General features: G+C 35.9%; 1 protein-coding gene and 3 long non-coding RNA genes across 4 annotated transcripts; all 4 read left to right on the forward strand.

Annotated features, from left to right (window-relative positions):
- Window positions 1-19: 19 nt before the first annotated feature.
- On the forward strand, window positions 20-26,538 carry LOC144350433 (oxaloacetate decarboxylase, mitochondrial-like). Its single transcript, XM_085504527.1, has 3 exons — window positions 20-210; window positions 2,619-2,715; window positions 25,062-26,538. The coding sequence occupies exons 1-3, from the start codon at window positions 143-145 to the stop codon at window positions 25,548-25,550; spliced, it is 654 nt and encodes a 217-aa protein (XP_085360653.1). The 5' UTR covers window positions 20-142; the 3' UTR covers window positions 25,551-26,538.
- Window positions 5,109-5,918, forward strand: LOC146738021 (uncharacterized). Its single transcript, XR_014930732.1, has 2 exons — window positions 5,109-5,301; window positions 5,781-5,918. It is a non-coding gene; the product is annotated as an uncharacterized LOC146738021 (long non-coding RNA).
- LOC146738022 (uncharacterized) lies at window positions 9,280-10,142 on the forward strand. Its single transcript, XR_014930733.1, has 2 exons — window positions 9,280-9,526; window positions 10,005-10,142. It is a non-coding gene; the product is annotated as an uncharacterized LOC146738022 (long non-coding RNA).
- Window positions 13,834-14,696, forward strand: LOC146738023 (uncharacterized). The gene is made up of 2 exons (XR_014930734.1): window positions 13,834-14,080; window positions 14,559-14,696. It is a non-coding gene; the product is annotated as an uncharacterized LOC146738023 (long non-coding RNA).
- Window positions 26,539-27,345: the final 807 nt, after the last annotated feature.

The following is a 27,345-nucleotide window of genomic DNA, read 5'->3' on the forward strand; positions in this document are numbered from 1 at the left end:
ACAAAGTCACCTTGTGGTGGCGCTGTTCAGTCAAATCAGCTGGGTCGCTGTCAAAAGCCTGTGTTCAAATTGTCGATCTTAGGTGATGACTTTGCGCTGTTAATCAGTTCAATTGCGTGTATTTATTACTGAGAAGTGTAAAATGGCCGCTGGACTAATCAGATTTGTGGAGAAAAGTCGTAAAATACTTGGCGTTGGTGCAAATTACAGGTCAGTAATATGTGAGCTCACAGTCCCTCTATCAGATAGAGGGACTGTGGTGAACTATATTATATTCGTGGAGCGGGATTTGTTTTTTGTTTGATTGTTTAGCTCCGTGGACTATTGTATATCAGTAATGACTATTGTACATGTTAATATTGTACAACTGTGTAATCAAAGTAACTGTACGATAATTACTTAACAAAAATTCCTTTCGGAGTTTTGCGATGTCAAAGGTTACCTTATTTGACCGAGGACGCTGGGTAATCACACATCTGGCGTGCGTTGATTTGCAGATCATGATTTGACGTCATTATTGAAATGGAGGCTCAAAGAAAAACACGAATTCTAATCCTCACACTTTAATTCACTTTTACAAAATGGCAAAAACATAAGTGAGAAATTATTGAACATAATAATGTTTCATGCAGAAATGTTTACATTCTTATTTGCAAGGGGTTATAAGGTTAGATTATGACCCATCATCTTTTTCGCCTATTATTGATCTCTTCACCTGATTTGAAAAAAAGAGAAAAAATTATGAAAAACATAACTTGCGTCAAGTTAGGTGTTTCTTCAATGGAGTCTCAGCTGAAATAATGCTGACAATGAATATTAGATAAACACATTGTTTGTAACAGGAAGGTTATTCCCCATTGTATCAGAATTGTCAACAACCGAGTATACAGATAAGAAGTCTTGTTTATGCTGTTGCAAAGATTAACATTATTCAAATACCAATGAAACTGCAGTACTGTAAAATCTGTATTAGAAGTCACATAGATCCCTACCAATATAAGTCACATAGATCCCTACTAATAGAAGTCACATAGATCCCTACCAATAGAAGTCACATAGATCCCTACTAATAGAAGTCACATAGATCCCTACCAATAGAAGTCACATAGATCCCTACTAATAGAAGTCACATAGATCCCTACCAATAGAAGTCACATAGATCCCTACTAATAGAAGTCACATAGATCCCTACCAATAGAAGTCACATAGATCCCTACTAATAGAAGTCACATAGATCCCTACCAATATAAGTCACATAGATCCCTACCAATAGAAGTCACATAGATCCCTACCAATAGAAGTTGCACCCATTCTTTTTGATACTCTAATAGAAGCCTCATCCCCTCTGTTGCATTGTACCATTTTAATAGAAGTCAAAGCTTCTAATACAGATTTTTTTATAGTAGTTGTTTGTGATTTTAAAATGCTCATTTGAACAGCATCTAGCCAAAATTTAATTTTTCTGATAAGCTAGAACAATTAATGTATCATAGTCAAAAAAAGTCAAGAAAAAATTAAAATCTTCTTGCTACCTTAAATATTAATTAACTGAATTGCAATGAGTTTGTTATTATCCCAACAAATCACTAACATATACAATGGTGGTAAAAGAATGAAAATCATATCATCTAGTGCTGATGTTGTTGTACTGTTCCGAAGCTGGCTGTGTAAAGGTTTCCAACACTAGCATTCAATTAATCTTGATTCATCTGATGCTGTATCACTACAATTATGTTAATGGTTGGTGGTTCTTGCAGCTGGTTCCATACCACACGTATCAGGATATCACAGTATATGGATCAAATATGCTGTCTGTTGAATCAAAATACCAATACATTTGACAGAACTTCTTGTTCAAGTAAAAAAAAATTGAAATTAAATTTGTTTAATTTGTTTTAAGATTTATTATTACACATCTGACACCGTGAGTTACATTGGGCCGTAATTTTGCAATATTTTATGGGGTATTTTTATCCTACCATATAAGGAAATGCGAATTCCAAATATGGAATGATTATGTACGTATAAGCATCCTCTAATAATAAAAACAAACATGGCTACCATCGGGGTTTGACCGGACTCCACACAAAGAAGTTCGCTGATTCTGTTCTAAACTTTTTGAATTTCGGCATTCCCATGATGTATCCTTAGAAGGAAAAGATGTAGAATGATAAGGTTATTATGAGGATACCTCAAAGTATGCACTCAGACAGAATTTTGTGCATCGACCCTCTGTCCTGTCTTCGTGCACACTTTGGGGTATCCTTGTAATAACCTAGTAATATGTTCAATGTTTAATATTTATTCAATAATGCATTTGAATACATTAAAGAACCAATAAACTATCCTCTGAAACAGCCAATATCAACAATAATTCAAATAATACTTTCAATCTATCTTCTTCATGCCTATACCTGTGTGTAGGAGAATCAAAAATGATGACTTCCTATAGATACATTTTTTGATCTTCACTGACAACTTCTTTACATCTTTTCTGAAAAACAATTGAGAAATTCATATCTATAAATAAATTTAAATTTGATCGCGAGGAAATACCAGGATGTGCAAGCTATGTGTTGTGAAATTATTCCTGTATTGTATTGTTTCTTTCTTCACAGAGACCTCATTGCTGCATGGGGTTTGCCAACACCTACTGAACCAATGGTATTCATGAAACCACTGTCAGCATACATTACACAGGGCACACCAATTAAGGTAAGGTAACCAATGGTATTTATAAAACCACTGTCAGCATACATTACACAAGGCACACCAATTAAGGTAAGGTAACCAATGGTATTCATAAAACCACTGTCAGTATACATTACACAGAGCACACCAATTAAGGTAAGGTAACCAATGGTATTCATAAAACCACTGTCAGCATACATTACACAAGGCACACCAATTAAGGTAAGGTAACCAATGGTATTCATAAAACCACTGTCAGTATACATTACACAAGGCACACCAATTAAGGTAAGGTAACCAATGGTATTCATAAAACCACTGTCAGTATACATTACACAGAGCACACCAATTAAGGTAAGGTAACCAATGGTATTCATAAAACCACTGTCAGTATATATTACACAGGGCACACCAATTAAGGTAAGGCAACCAATGGTATTTATAAAACCACTGTCAGTATACATTACACAAGGCACACCAATTAAGGTAAGGCAACCAATGGTATTTATAAAACCACTGTCAGCATACATTACACAGGGCAAACCAATTAAGGTAAGGAAACCAATGGTATTTATAAAACCACTGTCAGTATACATTACACAGGGCACACCGATTAAGGTAAGGCAACCAATGGTATTTATTAAACCACTGTCAGTATACATTGCACAGGGCACACCAATTAAGGTAAGGTAACCAATGGTATTTATAAAACCACTGTCAGCATACATTACACAGGGCACACCAATTAAGGTAAGGTAACCAATGGTATTTATAAAACCACTGACAGTATACATTGCACAGGGCACACCAATTAAGGTAAGGTAAACAATGGTATTTATAAAACCCTGTCAGTATACATTACACAGGGCACACCAATTAAGGTAAGGTAACCAATGGTATTTATAAAACCACTGACAGTAGACATTACACAGGGCACACCAATTAAGGTAAGGTAACCAATGGTATTTATAAAACCACTGTCAGTATACATTACACAGGGCACACCAATTAAGGTAAGGTAACCAATGGTATTCATAAAACCACTGTCAGTATACATTACACAGGGCACACCAATTAAGGTAAGGTAACCAATGGTATTTATAAAACCCTGTCAGTATACATTACACAGGGCACACCAATTAAGGTGAGGTAACCAATGGTATTTATAAAACCACTGTCAGTATACATTACACAGGGCACACCAATTAAGGTAAGGTAACCAATGGTATTTATAAAACCACTGTCAGTATACATTACACAGGGCACACCAATTAAGGTAAGGTAACCAATGGTATTTATAAAACCACTGTCAGTATACATTGCACAGGGCATACCAATTAAGGTAAGGCAACCAATGGTATTTATAAAACCACTGTCAGCATACATTACACAGGGCACACCAATTAAGGTAAGGTAACCAATGGTATTTATAAAACCACTGTCAGCATACATTACACAGGGCATACCAATTAAGGTAAGGTAACCAATGGTATTTATAAAACCACTGTCAGTATACATTACACAGGGCACACCAATTAAGGTAAGGCAACCAATGGTATTTATAAAACCACTGTCAGCATACATTACACAGGGCATACCAATTAAGGTAAGGTAACCAATGGTATTTATAAAACCACTGTCAGCATACATTGCACAGGGCACACAAATTAAGGTAAGGTAACCAACGGTATTTATAAAACCACTGTCAGTATACATTACACAGGGCACACCAATTAAGGTAAGGTAACCAATGGTATTTATAAAACCACTGTCAGTATACATTGCACAGGGCACACCAATTAAGGTAAGATAACCAATGGTATTTATAAACCCACTGTCAGCATACATTACACAGGGCATACCAATTAAGGTAAGGTAACCAATGGTATTTATAAAACCACTGTCAGCATACATTACACAGGGGACACCAATTAAGGTAAGGCAACCAATGGTATTTATAAAACCACTGTCAGTATACATTACACAGGGCACACCAATTAAGGTAAGGTAACCAATGGTATTTATTAAACCACTGTCAGTATACATTACACAGGGCACACCAATTAAGGTAAGGTAACCAATGGTATTTATAAAACCACTGTCAGTATACATTACACAGGGCATACCAATTAAGGTAAGGTAACCAATGGTATTTATAAAACCACTGTCAGTATACATTACACAGGGCACACCAATTAAGGTAAGGTAACCAATGGTATTTATAAAACCACTGTCAGCATACATTACACAGGGCACACCAATTAAGGTAAGGCAACAACAATCTGATTATAATCTGATGTAGTGTACGGGCTTTAATTATTTTGGCTATAAACTTATTTTAATTTTATTTTTTATTACTTTTGTTATTAATGCCCTTTTATTTTATTATTTTACTTTGATTTTATGATTTTTTTTAATTCCGCCCTACCTACATCTGAACCGATGCCTATGTAACGAAATTTCAACGAGACCCAATATCGACGATTTTAGTCAACGAACCACAGACCTCCTTCTGAAGCGCACATGATGACGTCACCGGGCAGAGCCTGGTGGCAAACGCACTCAAATAAAATGGCGGATTATACCGACCGAGAAAAACACGGCTTTTCGGTAAGTTTATCATTGTCAAATGCAACGAAAGTCATTTTTATGTTAATATTGTGGCTCGAATGGTTCGACTTTAGATCGTTATTTTGCATAGTTATTCTGGGAGTGACGATTTTGTTTCCACCGGTTCGACCGAACACCAGTGTCTTTTTCCAGTCGCCTGCCCTGGAGACGGGTGATGTTTTGTTGACGATCGGGCCAAAATCGTCTACGGTATTGAAGCCGTAGCTGTAAATATTCATCAAATTGTATCAACATTTTGTACATTATACAATAACACTTTATTAAAGTAATTGAGCTGATTTGGACTGGAATAAAATATTTTTTATTTGGAACACATCGCAATTGATCAGAAAATATTTTTTTTGCTCCAATTTTCTGCGTCGATGCTATACAATTTAAAATCAGTTTGCATTGTTTACTATAGCTGTTTACAGTGTTTTAATCATTACGATTTACTTTTTTTTTTGCTTCCATTCTAGATAATTATGCTCAGTGATGTAAAATTGAAGCGATGACTGAATGAATGAACGAACCTTGGCTGGCGAAGATGTATCTGGAAGTGTACACATTTGTTGGAAGTGAAAAAAATATTCAATGAAATGACAAAAATTGTAAAATGCTGTGGAAATTCTTTCTCAAATAAAAATATACTAGCAATTTTCTATTAATGGTTTATTCAAGTGGGCAAAATATAAATGTACAGAAAGATTGCCCGTATACACTGAAAAGTAAGCAACCGACAGCCTGTATAAAAGGGGGACTGTGATTGGCTGTTACTTACACGAGATTTGAACGGGACTTACATAGGCGTCGGATCAGATGTAGGTAGGGCGGAATTAAAAAAAATCACAAAATCAAAATCAAAGTAAAATAATAAAATAAAAGCGCATTAATAACAAAAGTAATAAAAAATAAAATTAAAATAAGTTTATAGCCAAAATAATTAAAGCCCGTACACTACATCAGATTTTAATCAGATTGGGCAACCAATGGTATTTATAAAACCACTGTCAGCATACATTACACAGGGCACACCAATTAAGGTAAGGCAACCAATGGTATTTATAAAACCACTGTCAGTATACATTGCACATGGCATACCGATTAAGGTAAGGCAACCAATGGTATTTATAAAACCACTGCCAGTATACATTACACAAGGCACACCAATTAAGGTAAGGTAACCAATGGTATTTATAAAACCACTGTCAGCATACATTGCACAGGGCACACCAATTAAGGTAAGGTAACCAATGGTATTTATAAAATCCTGTCATTATATATTTCACAGGGCACACCAATTAAGGTAAGGTAACCAATGGTATTTATAAAACCACTGTCAGCATACATTGCACAGGGCACACCAATTAAGGTAAGGTAACCAATGGTATTTATAAAACCACTGTCAGCATACATTGCACAGGGCACACCAATTAAGGTAAGGTAACCAATGGTATTTATAAAACCACTGTCAGTATACATTACACAGGGCACACCAATTAAGGTTAAGGTAACCAATGGTATTTATAAAACCACTGTCAGTATACATTACACAGAGCACACCAATTAAGGTAAGGTAACCAATGGTATTTATAAAACCACTGTCAGTATACATTACACAGGGCACACCAATTAAGGTAAGGTAACCAATGGTATTTATAAAACCACTGTCAGTATACATTGCACAGGGCACACCAATTAAGGTAAGGTAACCAATGGTATTTATAAACCCACTGTCAGCATACATTACACAGGGCATACCAATTAAGGTAAGGTAACCAATGGTATTTATAAAACCACTGTCAGCATACATTACACAGGGCACACCAATTAAGGTAAGGTAACCAATGGTATTTATAAAACCACTGTCAGTATACATTGCACAGGGCACACCAATTAAGGTAAGGTAACCAATGGTATTTATAAACCCACTGTCAGCATACATTACACAGGGCATACCAATTAAGGTAAGGTAACAAATGGTATTTATAAAACCACTGTCAGCATACATTACACAGGGCACACCAATTAAGGTAAGGCAACCAATGGTATTTATTAAACCACTGTCAGTATACATTACACAGGGCACACCAATTAAGGTAAGGCAACCAATGGTATTTATAAAACCACTGTCAGTATACATTGCACAGGGCACACCAATTAAGGTAAGGTAACCAATGGTATTTATAAACCCACTGTCAGCATACATTACACAGGGCATACCAATTAAGGTAAGGTAACCAATGGTATTTATAAAACCACTGTCAGCATACATTACACAGGGCACACCAATTAAGGTAAGGCAACCAATGGTATTTATTAAACCACTGTAAGTATACATTACACAGGGCACACCAATTAAGGTAAGGTAACCAATGGTATTTATAAAACCACTGTCAGTATACATTACACAGGGCACACCAATTAAGGTAAGGTAACCAATGGTATTTATTAAACCACTGTCAGTATACATTACACAGGGCACACCAATTAAGGTAAGGTAACCAATGGTATTTATAAAACCACTGTCAGTATACATTACACAGGGCACACCAATTAAGGTAAGGCAACCAATGGTATTTATAAAACCACTGTCAGCATACATTACACAGGGCACACCAATTAAGGTAAGGCAACCAATGGTATTTATAAAACCACTGTCAGTATACATTGCACAGGGCACACCAATTAAGGTAAGGTAACCAATGGTATTTATAAACCCATTGTCAGCATACATTACACAGGGCATACCAATTAAGGTAAGATAACCAATGGTATTTATAAAACCACTGTCAGCATACATTACACAGGGCACACCAATTAAGGTAAGGCAACCAATGGTATTTATAAAACCACTGTCAGTATACAATACACAGGGCACACCAATTAAGGTAAGGTAACCAATGGTATTTTTAAAACCACTGTCAGTATACATTACACAGGGCACACCAATTAAGGTAAGGTAACCAATGGTATTTATAAAACCACTGTCAGTATACATTACACAGGGCACACCAATTAAGGTAAGGTAACCAATGGTATTCATAAAACCACTGTCAGTATACATTACACAGAGCACACCAATTAAGGTAAGGTAACCAATGGTATTTATAAAACCACTGTCAGCATACATTACACAGGGCATACCAATTAAGGTAAGGTAACCAATGGTATTTATAAAACCACTGTCAGTATACATTACACAGGGCACACCAATTAAGGTAAGGCAACCAATGGTATTTATAAAACCACTGTCAGCATACATTACACAGGGCATACCAATTAAGGTAAGATAACCAATGGTATTTATAAAACCACTGTCAGCATACATTGCACAGGGCACACAAATTAAGGTAAGGTAACCAACGGTATTTATAAAACCACTGTCAGTATACATTACACAGGGCACACCAATTAAGGTAAGGTAACCAATGGTATTTATAAAACCACTGTCAGTATACATTGCACAGGGCACACCAATTAAGGTAAGATAACCAATGGTATTTATAAACCCACTGTCAGCATACATTACACAGGGCATACCAATTAAGGTAAGGTAACCAATGGTATTTATAAAACCACTGTCAGCATACATTACACAGGGCACACCAATTAAGGTAAGGCAACCAATGGTATTTATAAAACCACTGTCAGTATACATTACACAGGGCACACCAATTAAGGTAAGGTAACCAATGGTATTTATTAAACCACTGTCAGTATACATTACACAGGGCACACCAATTAAGGTAAGGTAACCAATGGTATTTATAAAACCACTGTCAGTATACATTACACAGGGCATACCAATTAAGGTAAGGTAACCAATGGTATTTATAAAACCACTGTCAGTATACATTGCACAGGGCACACCAATTAAGGTAAGGTAACAACAATCTGATTATAATCTGATGTAGTGTACGGGCTTTAATTATTTTGGCTATAAACTTATTTTAATTTTATTTTTTATTACTTTTGTTATTAATGCCCTTTTATTTTATTATTTTACTTTGATTTTATGATTTTTTTTAATTCCGCCCTACCTACATCTGAGCCGATGCCTATGTAACGAAATTTCAACGAGACCCAATATCGACGATTTTAGTCAATGAACCACAGACCTCCTTCTGAAGCGCACATGATGACGTCACCGGGCAGAGCCTGGTGGCAAACGCACTCAAATAAAATGGCGGATTATACCGACCGAGAAAAACACGGCTTTTCGGTAAGTTTATCATTGTCAAATGCAACGAAAGTCATTTTTATGTTAATATTGTGGCTCGAATGGTTCGACTTTAGATCGTTATTTTGCATAGTTATTCTGGGAGTGACGATTTTGTTTCCACCGGTTCGATCGAACACCAGTGTCTTTTTCCAGTCGCCTGCCCTGGAGACGGGTGATGTTTTGTTGACGATCGGGCCAAAATCGTCTACGGTATTGAAGCCGTAGCTGTAAATATTCATCAAATTGTATCAACATTTTGTACATTATACAATAACACTTTATTAAAGTAATTGAGCTGATTTGGACTGGAATAAAATATTTTTTATTTGGAACACATCGCAATTGATCAGAAAATATTTTTTTTGCTCCAATTTTCTGCGTCGATGCTATACAATTTAAAATCAGTTTGCATTGTTTACTATAGCTGTTTACAGTGTTTTAATCATTACGATTTACTTTTTTTTTGCTTCCATTCTAGATAATTATGCTCAGTGATGTAAAATTGAAGCGATGACTGAATGAATGAACGAACCTTGGCTGGCGAAGATGTATCTGGAAGTGTACACATTTGTTGGAAGTGAAAAAAATATTCAATGAAATGACAAAAATTGTAAAATGCTGTGGAAATTCTTTCTCAAATAAAAATATACTAGCAATTTTCTATTAATGGTTTATTCAAGTGGGCAAAATATAAATGTACAGAAAGATTGCCCGTATACACTGAAAAGTAAGCAACCGACAGCCTGTATAAAAGGGGGACTGTGATTGGCTGTTACTTACACGAGATTTGAACGGGACTTACATAGGCGTCGGATCAGATGTAGGTAGGGCGGAATTAAAAAAAATCACAAAATCAAAATCAAAGTAAAATAATAAAATAAAAGCGCATTAATAACAAAAGTAATAAAAAATAAAATTAAAATAAGTTTATAGCCAAAATAATTAAAGCCCGTACACTACATCAGATTTTAATCAGATTGGGCAACCAATGGTATTTATAAAACCACTGTCAGCATACATTACAGAGGGCACACCAATTAAGGTAAGGCAACCAATGGTATTTATAAAACCACTGTCAGTATACATTGCACATGGCATACCGATTAAGGTAAGGCAACCAATGGTATTTATAAAACCACTGCCAGTATACATTACACAAGGCACACCAATTAAGGTAAGGTAACCAATGGTATTTATAAAACCACTGTCAGCATACATTGCACAGGGCACACCAATTAAGGTAAGGTAACCAATGGTATTTATAAAACCCTGTCATTATATATTTCACAGGGCACACCAATTAAGGTAAGGTAACCAATGGTATTTATAAAACCACTGTCAGCATACATTGCACAGGGCACACCAATTAAGGTAAGGTAACCAATGGTATTTATAAAACCACTGTCAGCATACATTGCACAGGGCACACCAATTAAGGTAAGGTAACCAATGGTATTTATAAAACCACTGTCAGTATACATTACACAGGGCACACCAATTAAGGTTAAGGTAACCAATGGTATTTATAAAACCACTGTCAGTATACATTACACAGAGCACACCAATTAAGGTAAGGTAACCAATGGTATTTATAAAACCACTGTCAGTATACATTACACAGGGCACACCAATTAAGGTAAGGTAACCAATGGTATTTATAAAACCACTGTCAGTATACATTACACAGGGCACACCAATTAAGGTAAGGTAACCAATGGTATTTATTAAACCACTGTCAGTATACATTACACAGGGCACACCAATTAAGGTAAGGTAACCAATGGTATTTATAAAACCACTGTCAGTATACATTACACAGGGCACACCAATTAAGGTAAGGCAACCAATGGTATTTATAAAACCACTGTCAGCATACATTACACAGGGCACACCAATTAAGGTAAGGCAACCAATGGTATTTATAAAACCACTGTCAGTATACATTGCACAGGGCACACCAATTAAGGTAAGGTAACCAATGGTATTTATAAACCCATTGTCAGCATACATTACACAGGGCATACCAATTAAGGTAAGATAACCAATGGTATTTATAAAACCACTGTCAGCATACATTACACAGGGCACACCAATTAAGGTAAGGCAACCAATGGTATTTATAAAACCACTGTCAGTATACAATACACAGGGCACACCAATTAAGGTAAGGTAACCAATGGTATTTTTAAAACCACTGTCAGTATACATTACACAGGGCACACCAATTAAGGTAAGGTAACCAATGGTATTTATAAAACCACTGTCAGTATACATTACACAGGGCACACCAATTAAGGTAAGGTAACCAATGGTATTTATAAAACCCTGTCATTATATATTTCACAGGGCACACCAATTAAGGTAAGGTAACCAATGGTATTTATAAAACCACTGTCAGCATACATTGCACAGGGCACACCAATTAAGGTAAGGTAACCAATGGTATTTATAAAACCACTGTCAGCATACATTGCACAGGGCACACCAATTAAGGTAAGGTAACCAATGGTATTTATAAAACCACTGTCAGTATACATTACACAGGGCACACCAATTAAGGTTAAGGTAACCAATGGTATTTATAAAACCACTGTCAGTATACATTACACAGAGCACACCAATTAAGGTAAGGTAACCAATGGTATTTATAAAACCACTGTCAGTATACATTACACAGGGCACACCAATTAAGGTAAGGTAACCAATGGTATTTATAAAACCACTGTCAGTATACATTACACAGGGCACACCAATTAAGGTAAGGTAACCAATGGTATTTATTAAACCACTGTCAGTATACATTACACAGGGCACACCAATTAAGGTAAGGTAACCAATGGTATTTATAAAACCACTGTCAGTATACATTACACAGGGCACACCAATTAAGGTAAGGCAACCAATGGTATTTATAAAACCACTGTCAGCATACATTACACAGGGCACACCAATTAAGGTAAGGCAACCAATGGTATTTATAAAACCACTGTCAGTATACATTGCACAGGGCACACCAATTAAGGTAAGGTAACCAATGGTATTTATAAACCCATTGTCAGCATACATTACACAGGGCATACCAATTAAGGTAAGATAACCAATGGTATTTATAAAACCACTGTCAGCATACATTACACAGGGCACACCAATTAAGGTAAGGCAACCAATGGTATTTATAAAACCACTGTCAGTATACAATACACAGGGCACACCAATTAAGGTAAGGTAACCAATGGTATTTTTAAAACCACTGTCAGTATACATTACACAGGGCACACCAATTAAGGTAAGGTAACCAATGGTATTTATAAAACCACTGTCAGTATACATTACACAGGGCACACCAATTAAGGTAAGGTAACCAATGGTATTCATAAAACCACTGTCAGTATACATTACACAGAGCACACCAATTAAGGTAAGGTAACCAATGGTATTTATAAAACCACTGTCAGCATACATTACACAGGGCATACCAATTAAGGTAAGGTAACCAATGGTATTTATAAAACCACTGTCAGTATACATTACACAGGGCACACCAATTAAGGTAAGGCAACCAATGGTATTTATAAAACCACTGTCAGCATACATTACACAGGGCATACCAATTAAGGTAAGATAACCAATGGTATTTATAAAACCACTGTCAGCATACATTGCACAGGGCACACAAATTAAGGTAAGGTAACCAACTGTATTTATAAAACCACTGTCAGTATACATTACACAGGGCACACCAATTAAGGTAAGGTAACCAATGGTATTTATAAAACCACTGTCAGTATACATTGCACAGGGCACACCAATTAAGGTAAGATAACCAATGGTATTTATAAACCCACTGTCAGCATACATTACACAGGGCATACCAATTAAGGTAAGGTAACCAATGGTATTTATAAAACCACTGTCAGCATACATTACACAGGGCACACCAATTAAGGTAAGGCAACCAATGGTATTTATAAAACCACTGTCAGTATACATTACACAGGGCACACCAATTAAGGTAAGGTAACCAATGGTATTTATTAAACCACTGTCAGTATACATTACACAGGGCACACCAATTAAGGTAAGGTAACCAATGGTATTTATAAAACCACTGTCAGTATACATTACACAGGGCATACCAATTAAGGTAAGGTAACCAATGGTATTTATAAAACCACTGTCAGTATACATTGCACAGGGCACACCAATTAAGGTAAGGTAACAACAATCTGATTATAATCTGATGTAGTGTACGGGCTTTAATTATTTTGGCTATAAACTTATTTTAATTTTATTTTTTATTACTTTTGTTATTAATGCCCTTTTATTTTATTATTTTACTTTGATTTTATGATTTTTTTTAATTCCGCCCTACCTACATCTGAGCCGATGCCTATGTAACGAAATTTCAACGAGACCCAATATCGACGATTTTAGTCAATGAACCACAGACCTCCTTCTGAAGCGCACATGATGACGTCACCGGGCAGAGCCTGGTGGCAAACGCACTCAAATAAAATGGCGGATTATACCGACCGAGAAAAACACGGCTTTTCGGTAAGTTTATCATTGTCAAATGCAACGAAAGTCATTTTTATGTTAATATTGTGGCTCGAATGGTTCGACTTTAGATCGTTATTTTGCATAGTTATTCTGGGAGTGACGATTTTGTTTCCACCGGTTCGACCGAACACCAGTGTCTTTTTCCAGTCGCCTGCCCTGGAGACGGGTGATGTTTTGTTGACGATCGGGCCAAAATCGTCTACGGTATTGAAGCCGTAGCTGTAAATATTCATCAAATTGTATCAACATTTTGTACATTATACAATAACACTTTATTAAAGTAATTGAGCTGATTTGGACTGGAATAAAATATTTTTTATTTGGAACACATCGCAATTGATCAGAAAATATTTTTTTTGCTCCAATTTTCTGCGTCGATGCTATACAATTTAAAATCAGTTTGCATTGTTTACTATAGCTGTTTACAGTGTTTTAATCATTACGATTTACTTTTTTTTTGCTTCCATTCTAGATAATTATGCTCAGTGATGTAAAATTGAAGCGATGACTGAATGAATGAACGAACCTTGGCTGGCGAAGATGTATCTGGAAGTGTACACATTTGTTGGAAGTGAAAAAAATATTCAATGAAATGACAAAAATTGTAAAATGCTGTGGAAATTCTTTCTCAAATAAAAATATACTAGCAATTTTCTATTAATGGTTTATTCAAGTGGGCAAAATATAAATGTACAGAAAGATTGCCCGTATACACTGAAAAGTAAGCAACCGACAGCCTGTATAAAAGGGGGACTGTGATTGGCTGTTACTTACACGAGATTTGAACGGGACTTACATAGGCGTCGGATCAGATGTAGGTAGGGCGGAATTAAAAAAAATCACAAAATCAAAATCAAAGTAAAATAATAAAATAAAAGCGCATTAATAACAAAAGTAATAAAAAATAAAATTAAAATAAGTTTATAGCCAAAATAATTAAAGCCCGTACACTACATCAGATTTTAATCAGATTGGGCAACCAATGGTATTTATAAAACCACTGTCAGCATACATTACAGAGGGCACACCAATTAAGGTAAGGCAACCAATGGTATTTATAAAACCACTGTCAGTATACATTGCACATGGCATACCGATTAAGGTAAGGCAACCAATGGTATTTATAAAACCACTGCCAGTATACATTACACAAGGCACACCAATTAAGGTAAGGTAACCAATGGTATTTATAAAACCACTGTCAGCATACATTGCACAGGGCACACCAATTAAGGTAAGGTAACCAATGGTATTTATAAAACCCTGTCATTATATATTTCACAGGGCACACCAATTAAGGTAAGGTAACCAATGGTATTTATAAAACCACTGTCAGCATACATTGCACAGGGCACACCAATTAAGGTAAGGTAACCAATGGTATTTATAAAACCACTGTCAGCATACATTGCACAGGGCACACCAATTAAGGTAAGGTAACCAATGGTATTTATAAAACCACTGTCAGTATACATTACACAGGGCACACCAATTAAGGTTAAGGTAACCAATGGTATTTATAAAACCACTGTCAGTATACATTACACAGAGCACACCAATTAAGGTAAGGTAACCAATGGTATTTATAAAACCACTGTCAGTATACATTACACAGGGCACACCAATTAAGGTAAGGTAACCAATGGTATTTATAAAACCACTGTCAGTATACATTGCACAGGGCACACCAATTAAGGTAAGGTAACCAATGGTATTTATAAACCCACTGTCAGCATACATTACACAGGGCATACCAATTAAGGTAAGGTAACCAGTGGTATTTATAAAACCACTGTCAGCATACATTACACAGGGCACACCAATTAAGGTAAGGCAACCAATGGTATTTATAAAACCACTGTCAGTATACATTGCACAGGGCACACCAATTAAGGTAAGGTAACCAATGGTATTTATAAACCCACTGTCAGCATACATTACACAGGGCATACCAATTAAGGTAAGGTAACCAATGGTATTTATAAAACCACTGTCAGCATACATTACACAGGGCACACCAATTAAGGTAAGGCAACCAATGGTATTTATTAAACCACTGTAAGTATACATTACACAGGGCACACCAATTAAGGTAAGGTAACCAATGGTATTTATAAAACCACTGTCAGTATACATTACACAGGGCACACCAATTAAGGTAAGGTAACCAATGGTATTTATTAAACCACTGTCAGTATACATTACACAGGGCACACCAATTAAGGTAAGGTAACCAATGGTATTTATAAAACCACTGTCAGTATACATTACACAGGGCACACCAATTAAGGTAAGGCAACCAATGGTATTTATAAAACCACTGTCAGCATACATTACACAGGGCACACCAATTAAGGTAAGGCAACCAATGGTATTTATAAAACCACTGTCAGTATACATTGCACATGGCATACCGATTAAGGTAAGGTAACCAATGGTATTTATAAAACCACTGTCAGTATACATTACACAGGGCACACCAATTAAGGTAAGGTAACCAATGGTATTTATAAAACCACTGTCAGCATACATTACACAGGGCACACCAATTAAGGTAAGGTAAACAATGGTATTTATAAAACCCTGTCAGTATACATTACACAGGGCACACCAATTAAGGTAAGGTAACCAATGGTATTTATAAAACCACTGACAGTAGACATTACACAGGGCACACCAATTAAGGTAAGGTAACCAATGGTATTTATAAAACCACTGTCAGTATACATTACACAGGGCACACCAATTAAGGTAAGGTAACCAATGGTATTCATAAAACCACTGTCAGTATACATTACACAGGGCACACCAATTAAGGTAAGGTAAACAATGGTATTTATAAAACCCTGTCAGTATACATTACACAGGGCACACCAATTAAGGTAAGGTAACCAATGGTATTTATAAAACCACTGACAGTAGACATTACACAGGGCACACCAATTAAGGTAAGGTAACCAATGGTATTTATAAAACCACTGTCAGTATACATTACACAGGGCACACCAATTAAGGTAAGGTAACCAATGGTATTCATAAAACCACTGTCAGTATACATTACACAGGGCACACCAATTAAGGTAAGGTAACCAATGGTATTTATAAAACCACTGTCAGTATACATTACACAGGGCACACCAATTAAGGTAAGGTAACCAATGGTATTTATAAAACCCTGTCAGTATACATTACACAGGGCACACCAATTAAGGTGAGGTAACCAATGGTATTTATAAAACCACTGTCAGTATACATTACACAGGGCACACCAATTAAGGTAAGGTAACCAATGGTATTTATAAAACCACTGTCAGTATACATTACACAGGGCACACCAATTAAGGTAAGGTAACCAATGGTATTTATAAAACCACTGTCAGTATACATTGCACAGGGCATACCAATTAAGGTAAGGCAACCAATGGTATTTATAAAACCACTGTCAGCATACATTACACAGGGCACACCAATTAAGGTAAGGTAACCAATGGTATTTATAAAACCACTGTCAGTATACATTACACAAGGCATACCAATTAAGGTAAGGCAACCAATGGTATTTATAAAACCACTGTCAGTATACATTACACAGGGCACACCAATTAAGGTAAGGTAACCAATGGTATTTATAAAACCACTGTCAGTATACATTACACAGGGCATACCAATTAAGGTAAGGTAACCAATGGTATTTATAAAACCACTGTCAGCATACATTACACAGGGCACACCAATTAAGGTAAGGCAACCAATGGTATTTATTAAACCACTGTAAGTATACATTTCACAGGGCACACCAATTAAGGTAAGGTAACCAATGGTATTTATAAAACCACTGTCAGTATACATTACACAGGGCACACCAATTAAGGTAAGGTAACCAATGGTATTTATTAAACCACTGTCAGTATACATTACACAGGGCACACCAATTAAGGTAAGGTAACCAATGGTATTTATAAAACCACTGTCAGTATACATTACACAGGGCACACCAATTAAGGTAAGGCAACCAATGGTATTTATAAAACCACTGTCAGCATACATTACACAGGGCACACCAATTAAGGTAAGGCAACCAATGGTATTTATAAAACCACTGTCAGTATACATTGCACATGGCATACCGATTAAGGTAAGGTAACCAATGGTATTTATAAAACCACTGTCAGTATACATTACACAGGGCACACCAATTAAGGTAAGGTAACCAATGGTATTTATAAAACCACTGTCAGCATACATTACACAGGGCACACCAATTAAGGTAAGGCAACCAATAGTATTTATAAAACCACTGTCAGCATACATTACACAGGGCACACCAATTAAGGTAAGGTAACCAATGGTATTTATAAAACCACTGACAGTATACATTGCACAGGGCACACCAATTAAGGTAAGGTAAACAATGGTATTTATAAAACCCTGTCAGTATACATTACACAGGGCACACCAATTAAGGTAAGGTAACCAATGGTATTTATAAAACCACTGTCAGCATACATTACACAGGGCACACCAATTAAGGTAAGGCAACCAATGGTATTTATAAAACCACTGTCAGCATACATTACACAGGGCACACCAATTAAGGTAAGGTAACCAATGGTATTTATAAAACCACTGACAGTATACATTGCACAGGGCACACCAATTAAGGTAAGGTAAACAATGGTATTTATAAAACCCTGTCAGTATACATTACACAGGGCACACCAATTAAGGTAAGGTAACCAATGGTATTTATAAAACCACTGACAGTAGACATTACACAGGGCACACCAATTAAGGTAAGGTAACCAATGGTATTTATAAAACCACTATCAGTATACATTACACAGGGCACACCAATTAAGGTAAGGTAACCAATGGTATTCATAAAACCACTGTCAGTATACATTACACAGGGCACACCAATTAAGGTAAGGTAACCAATGGTATTTATAAAACCACTGTCAGTATACATTACACAGGGCACACCAATTAAGGTAAGGTAACCAATGGTATTTATAAAACCCTGTCAGTATACATTACACAGGGCACACCAATTAAGGTGAGGTAACCAATGGTATTTATAAAACCACTGTCAGTATACATTACACAGGGCACACCAATTAAGGTAAGGTAACCAATGGTATTTATAAAACCACTGTCAGTATACATTACACAGGGCACACCAATTAAGGTAAGGTAACCAATGGTATTTATAAAACCACTGTCAGTATACATTGCACAGGGCATACCAATTAAGGTAAGGCAACCAATGGTATTTATAAAACCACTGTCAGCATACATTACACAGGGCACACCAATTAAGGTAAGGTAACCAATGGTATTTATAAAACCACTGTCAGTATACATTACACAAGGCATACCAATTAAGGTAAGGCAACCAATGGTATTTATAAAACCACTGTCAGTATACATTACACAGGGCACACCAATTAAGGTAAGGTAACCAATGGTATTTATAAAACCACTGTCAGTATACATTACACAGGGCATACCAATTAAGGTAAGGTAACCAATGGTATTTATAAAACCACTGTCAGTATACATTACACAGGGCATACCAATTAAGGTAAGGTAACCAATGGTATTTATTAAACCACTGTAAGTATACATTACACAGGGCACACCAATTAAGGTAAGGTAACCAATGGTATTTATAAAACCACTGTCAGTATACATTACACAGGGCACACCAATTAAGGTAAGGTAACCAATGGTATTTATTAAACCACTGTCAGTATACATTACACAGGGCACACCAATTAAGGTAAGGTAACCAATGGTATTTATAAAACCACTGTCAGTATACATTACACAGGGCACACCAATTAAGGTAAGGCAACCAATGGTATTTATAAAACCACTGTCAGCATACATTACACAGGGCACACCAATTAAGGTAAGGCAACCAATGGTATTTATAAAACCACTGTCAGTATACATTGCACATGGCATACCGATTAAGGTAAGGTAACCAATGGTATTTATAAAACCACTGTCAGTATACATTACACAGGGCACACCAATTAAGGTAAGGTAACCAATGGTATTTATTAAACCACTGTCAGTATACATTACACAGGGCACACCAATTAAGGTAAGGTAACCAATGGTATTTATAAAACCACTGTCAGTATACATTACACAGGGCACACCAATTAAGGTAAGGCAACCAATGGTATTTATAAAACCACTGTCAGCATACATTACACAGGGCACACCAATTAAGGTAAGGCAACCAATGGTATTTATAAAACCACTGTCAGTATACATTGCACATGGCATACCGATTAAGGTAAGGTAACCAATGGTATTTATAAAACCACTGTCAGTATACATTACACAGGGCACACCAATTAAGGTAAGGTAACCAATGGTATTTATAAAACCACTGTCAGCATACATTACACAGGGCACACCAATTAAGGTAAGGCAACCAATAGTATTTATAAAACCACTGTCAGCATACATTACACAGGGCACACCAATTAAGGTAAGGTAACCAATGGTATTTATAAAACCACTGACAGTATACATTGCACAGGGCACACCAATTAAGGTAAGGTAAACAATGGTATTTATAAAACCCTGTCAGTATACATTACACAGGGCACACCAATTAAGGTAAGGTAACCAATGGTATTTATAAAACCACTGTCAGCATACATTACACAGGGCACACCAATTAAGGTAAGGCAACCAATGGTATTTATAAAACCACTGTCAGCATACATTACACAGGGCACACCAATTAAGGTAAGGTAACCAATGGTATTTATAAAACCACTGACAGTATACATTGCACAGGGCACACCAATTAAGGTAAGGTAAACAATGGTATTTATAAAACCCTGTCAGTATACATTACACAGGGCACACCAATTAAGGTAAGGTAACCAATGGTATTTATAAAACCACTGACAGTAGACATTACACACGGCACACCAATTAAGGTAAGGTAACCAATGGTATTTATAAAACCACTATCAGTATACATTACACAGGGCACACCAATTAAGGTAAGGTAACCAATGGTATTCATAAAACCACTGTCAGTATACATTACACAGGGCACACCAATTAAGGTAAGGTAACCAATGGTATTTATAAAACCACTGTCAGTATACATTACACAGGGCACACCAATTAAGGTAAGGTAACCAATGGTATTTATAAAACCCTGTCAGTATACATTACACAGGGCACACCAATTAAGGTGAGGTAACCAATGGTATTTATAAAACCACTGTCAGTATACATTACACAGGGCACACCAATTAAGGTAAGGTAACCAATGGTATTTATAAAACCACTGTCAGTATACATTACACAGGGCACACCAATTAAGGTAAGGTAACCAATGGTATTTATAAAACCACTGTCAGTATACATTGCACAGGGCATACCAATTAAGGTAAGGCAACCAATGGTATTTATAAAACCACTGTCAGCATACATTACACAGGGCACACCAATTAAGGTAAGGTAACCAATGGTATTTATAAAACCACTGTCAGTATACATTACACAAGGCATACCAATTAAGGTAAGGCAACCAATGGTATTTATAAAACCACTGTCAGTATACATTACACAGGGCACACCAATTAAGGTAAGGTAACCAATGGTATTTATAAAACCACTGTCAGTATACATTACACAGGGCATACCAATTAAGGTAAGGTAACCAATGGTATTTATAAAACCACTGTCAGCATACATTACACAGGGCACACCAATTAAGGTAAGGCAACCAATGGTATTTATTAAACCACTGTAAGTATACATTACACAGGGCACACCAATTAAGGTAAGGTAACCAATGGTATTTATAAAACCACTGTCAGTATACATTACACAGGGCACACCAATTAAGGTAAGGTAACCAATGGTATTTATTAAACCACTGTCAGTATACATTACACAGGGCACACCAATTAAGGTAAGGTAACCAATGGTATTTATAAAACCACTGTCAGTATACATTACACAGGGCACACCAATTAAGGTAAGGTAACCAATGGTATTTATAAAACCACTGTCAGTATACATTGCACAGGGCATACCAATTAAGGTAAGGCAACCAATGGTATTTATAAAACCACTGTCAGCATACATTACACAGGGCACACCAATTAAGGTAAGGTAACCAATGGTATTTATAAAACCACTGTCAGTATACATTACACAAGGCATACCAATTAAGGTAAGGCAACCAATGGTATTTATAAAACCACTGTCAGTATACATTACACAGGGCACACCAATTAAGGTAAGGTAACCAATGGTATTTATAAAACCACTGTCAGTATACATTACACAGGGCATACCAATTAAGGTAAGGTAACCAATGGTATTTATAAAACCACTGTCAGCATACATTACACAGGGCACACCAATTAAGGTAAGGCAACCAATGGTATTTATTAAACCACTGTAAGTATACATTACACAGGGCACACCAATTAAGGTAAGGTAACCAATGGTATTTATAAAACCACTGTCAGTATACATTACACAGGGCACACCAATTAAGGTAAGGTAACCAATGGTATTTATTAAACCACTGTCAGTATACATTACACAGGGCACACCAATTAAGGTAAGGTAACCAATGGTATTTATAAAACCACTGTCAGTATACATTACACAGGGCACACCAATTAAGGTAAGGCAACCAATGGTATTTATAAAACCACTGTCAGCATACATTACACAGGGCACACCAATTAAGGTAAGGCAACCAATGGTATTTATAAAACCACTGTCAGTATACATTGCACATGGCATACCGATTAAGGTAAGGTAACCAATGGTATTTATAAAACCACTGTCAGTATACATTACACAGGGCACACCAATTAAGGTAAGGTAACCAATGGTATTTATAAAACCACTGTCAGCATACATTACACAGGGCACACCAATTAAGGTAAGGCAACCAATGGTATTTATAAAACCACTGTCAGCATACATTACACAGGGCACACCAATTAAGGTAAGGTAACCAATGGTATTTATAAAACCACTGACAGTATACATTGCACAGGGCACACCAATTAAGGTAAGGTAAACAATGGTATTTATAAAACCCTGTCAGTATACATTACACAGGGCACACCAATTAAGGTAAGGTAACCAATGGTATTTATAAAACCACTGTCAGCATACATTACACAGGGCACACAAATTAAGGTAAGGCAACCAATGGTATTTATAAAACCACTGTCAGTATACATTGCACATGGCATACCGATTAAGGTAAGGTAACCAATGGTATTTATAAAACCACTGTCAGTATACATTACACAGGGCACACCAATTAAGGTAAGGTAACCAATGGTATTTATAAAACCACTGTCAGCATACATTACACAGGGCACACCAATTAAGGTAAGGCAACCAATGGTATTTATAAAACCACTGTCAGCATACATTACACAGGGCACACCAATTAAGGTAAGGTAACCAATGGTATTTATAAAACCACTGACAGTATACATTGCACAGGGCACACCAATTAAGGTAAGGTAAACAATGGTATTTATAAAACCCTGTCAGTATACATTACACAGGGCACACCAATTAAGGTAAGGTAACCAATGGTATTTATAAAACCACTGACAGTAGACATTACACAGGGCACACCAATTAAGGTAAGGTAACCAATGGTATTTATAAAACCACTGTCAGTATACATTACACAGGGCACACCAATTAAGGTAAGGTAACCAATGGTATTCATAAAACCACTGTCAGTATACATTACACAGGGCACACCAATTAAGGTAAGGTAACCAATGGTATTTATAAAACCACTGTCAGTATACATTACACAGGGCACACCAATTAAGGTAAGGTAACCAATGGTATTTATAAAACCCTGTCAGTATACATTACACAGGGCACACCAATTAAGGTGAGGTAACCAATGGTATTTATAAAACCACTGTCAGTATACATTACACAGGGCACACCAATTAAGGTAAGGTAACCAATGGTATTTATAAAACCACTGTCAGTATACATTACACAGGGCACACCAATTAAGGTAAGGTAACCAATGGTATTTATAAAACCACTGTCAGTATACATTGCACAGGGCATACCAATTAAGGTAAGGCAACCAATGGTATTTATAAAACCACTGTCAGCATACATTACACAGGGCACACCAATTAAGGTAAGGTAACCAATGGTATTTATAAAACCACTGTCAGTATACATTACACAAGGCATACCAATTAAGGTAAGGCAACCAATGGTATTTATAAAACCACTGTCAGTATACATTACACAGGGCACACCAATTAAGGTAAGGTAACCAATGGTATTTATAAAACCACTGTCAGTATACATTACACAGGGCATACCAATTAAGGTAAGGCAACCAATAGTATTTATAAAACCACTGTCAGCATACATTACACAGAGCACACCAATTAAGGTGTCATCATTTAACAAAATTAATATTTAATTGAACTAGTATTTTCTCAGTGAAAATAGTTACCGAGTTTGTCGCTCCTGTTTTCAGTGTGTGTAAATGACCCATGTTTCCTTATCACAATTTGTTAGTATTCTATTCTGACATCTCAGCCCTCATCAGAGCTAGAGATCCAATGTGTAAAATTTGGCTCTGCATTTTGAATAAAGTGATAAATAAATAAGTTAGAGCAAGTCTTACTGACATGCAAGCATGATTAATTATTCTTAGGGTCTTCAAATATTTGGATCATCATTCTCAAAAAATCTCTGATAATACCTACAAAATATTTTTTTTTTTAAATTACCATACTGGGTAGCAATCAGAGAACAATGATGAAAATGTGTTCAATTTGCAGCTAAACTTTAGCAGAATAAAGTGCAGAAATTTATCTTATTTTGTTAAAGTCCTCATACAACCAAACGTTGCATTCCAAATGAAAACTATTTCACTTGAAACCTTTTGTTTCTGCACTAGATTCCTTTAGGATGTAAGAAGCTCAACCATGAAGTTGAAGTTGGAGTGATCATTGGTAAACCAGGATTTCAAATCACTGAATCCAATGCCATGAAACACATTGGTGGTTACACTGTGTCTCTTGATATGACAGCCGCTGATATGTTGGCTGAAGCTCGACAGAAAGGCTTACCATGGACCATTGGTAAGGGATTTGACACTGCTTGTCCAGTTGGTGACTTTATTCCTAAAGACAGGATAGAGAACATTAAGGATCTTGGACTATGGTTGAAAATTAATGGTGAAATGAAACAAGATGGCAACACTAAAGACATGGTTTTTGACGTTCCTAAACTAATAAGTTTTATGAGTCAGTACATCACGCTGGAGGAAGGTGACCTGATACTAACTGGATCACCTGCCGGAGTTGGACCAGTCAAACCTGGTGATATCATCACCTGTGGTATGCATGTACCTGGAGTAGCTGAAGTGACTTTCAAAGTAGAATAACACCTGCCGGAGTTGGACCAGTCAAACCTGGTGATATCATCACCTGTGGTATGCATGTACCTGGAGTAGCTGAAGTGACTTTCAACGTGGAATAACAAATACTTTCCATGTCAGTTTTCAATTAATGTTGTTTGCTGAATAATATTTTTAAGAAAGTCCATTCCCTACTTCATCCAGTTTTCCATTCTATTATAGTTCCTATAAAAATGTAATCATGTTATAGTGAGGGGGGGGGCAAGCATTCTACAGTGAAATGAACCTATTTGACTACTTTGGTTGCTATGGTAAATTATCAATTCTCTCTAATTTGATAGTACAATAGTACATTATTTCAAAAAATTAAATTACTACAGTTTTGCAAATGCAAAGGAGTATTCAAGATAAATGCCAAATTCAAGCATGACAACAAACACACAGAAAATAAGAGAAAATTATTTATTATACATCTGATAGTGAAACATTAGTTGTGTATCACATGACATTATAATATATAATAAGGTTATCAAGAGAAAAACGCAAAGTATGAACTTAGGCAGTTCAGGATCACATCAACTGTCGCTATGCATTCTTCAAAACCATGCAGTCTTTGTGTAATATTCTCATACCGTAATAACTTTATGTTATTAATGAGAAAGCTTGTAATAATAACAGGAAATGATAATTTGACTAAAAGAAAACCTCACTGGCTAATAAATTATAAATAGCTTTATACTAAGCAATGCCAATTTAAAATACCGGTAGTATGACAGCTACTGACATCAATGCATTCAACAATTTTCTGAAATAAAGTGTTATTATATTTAAATTAATTTACATTATTACAATACTTTCTCTTGTTGATCATTTTCTCTGTAATCAATTCAACATTTGATTCAGACCAAAAGAAGTCAAATTGTAATCATTAGGCTCCTTGTCAAGTTAAGTTAAAGTCAAGTATATCTGTAAATTGTAATGATAAATAAATCAAATAAACTTTTAGTAAATCAAATTTTTGTATTTTCCATTTTTATTCTCCAGCTTACTGTTATGTCTACAATTCTGTTTGTTTTACAATAACTCAAAGTGGTTTTATTGGAATAGTTTTAAAGTGAAACGTGTTGTTAACCAGTATGAACTCTCAACCAAGTACATTTTTGCTGTGATTTGCATGTATATTTTTTTATAATATTTGGGAAATATAATAACTCAACATTTTTATTTTATTGTTTTTTTTCAAACATGGATATGTATGGACAACAGTGAAGGCATTTAGGGACGACGCCAATAGATCGATGATGGATAAAAAACTTAATTCCTTTAGTTTTTTTCAAAACCCCCTCACCCCCCACTGAAACTTAATTGATAAATATTGGTCATGGCGTCAGACTATATTCACCATTAAATACAAATGGATAATCGTACAGTAGTATTGCATATCAGTTGGTTGTCGGGTGGGTGTAAAAAGACTTTACAAATGCACCTCATTTAACACATATATTTACACACGGACCAAACCATTTTCTCGTCTTCGGTTGGATAGAAAAAAAACGAACTGCCAATACTTCAAGATTTTTTTTGACTTCATTAAAAAATAAAATCGTTTTTGTAGGATGGAAACTTTTTGAGGTCAAAACCCCCCACCCCCAAACTAAAGCAAATAAGTTTTTTATCCGACATCGATCTGTTGACGTCGTCCCTTACAGCATTAAGATTCAGATGTTAAGATTACTAAGGTCAATTCCTGTCCAAAGTCTGTTATTTTAATAGTGCAGTAACCTGATGTGTTATTTTGATGAGTCATGTTCCAGCTAAAAGT

Source organism: Saccoglossus kowalevskii, chromosome 10 (genome assembly GCF_978046115.1).
Source record: "Saccoglossus kowalevskii chromosome 10, keSacKowa6.1, whole genome shotgun sequence".
NCBI classification, from domain to species: Eukaryota; Metazoa; Hemichordata; class Enteropneusta; family Harrimaniidae; genus Saccoglossus; species Saccoglossus kowalevskii.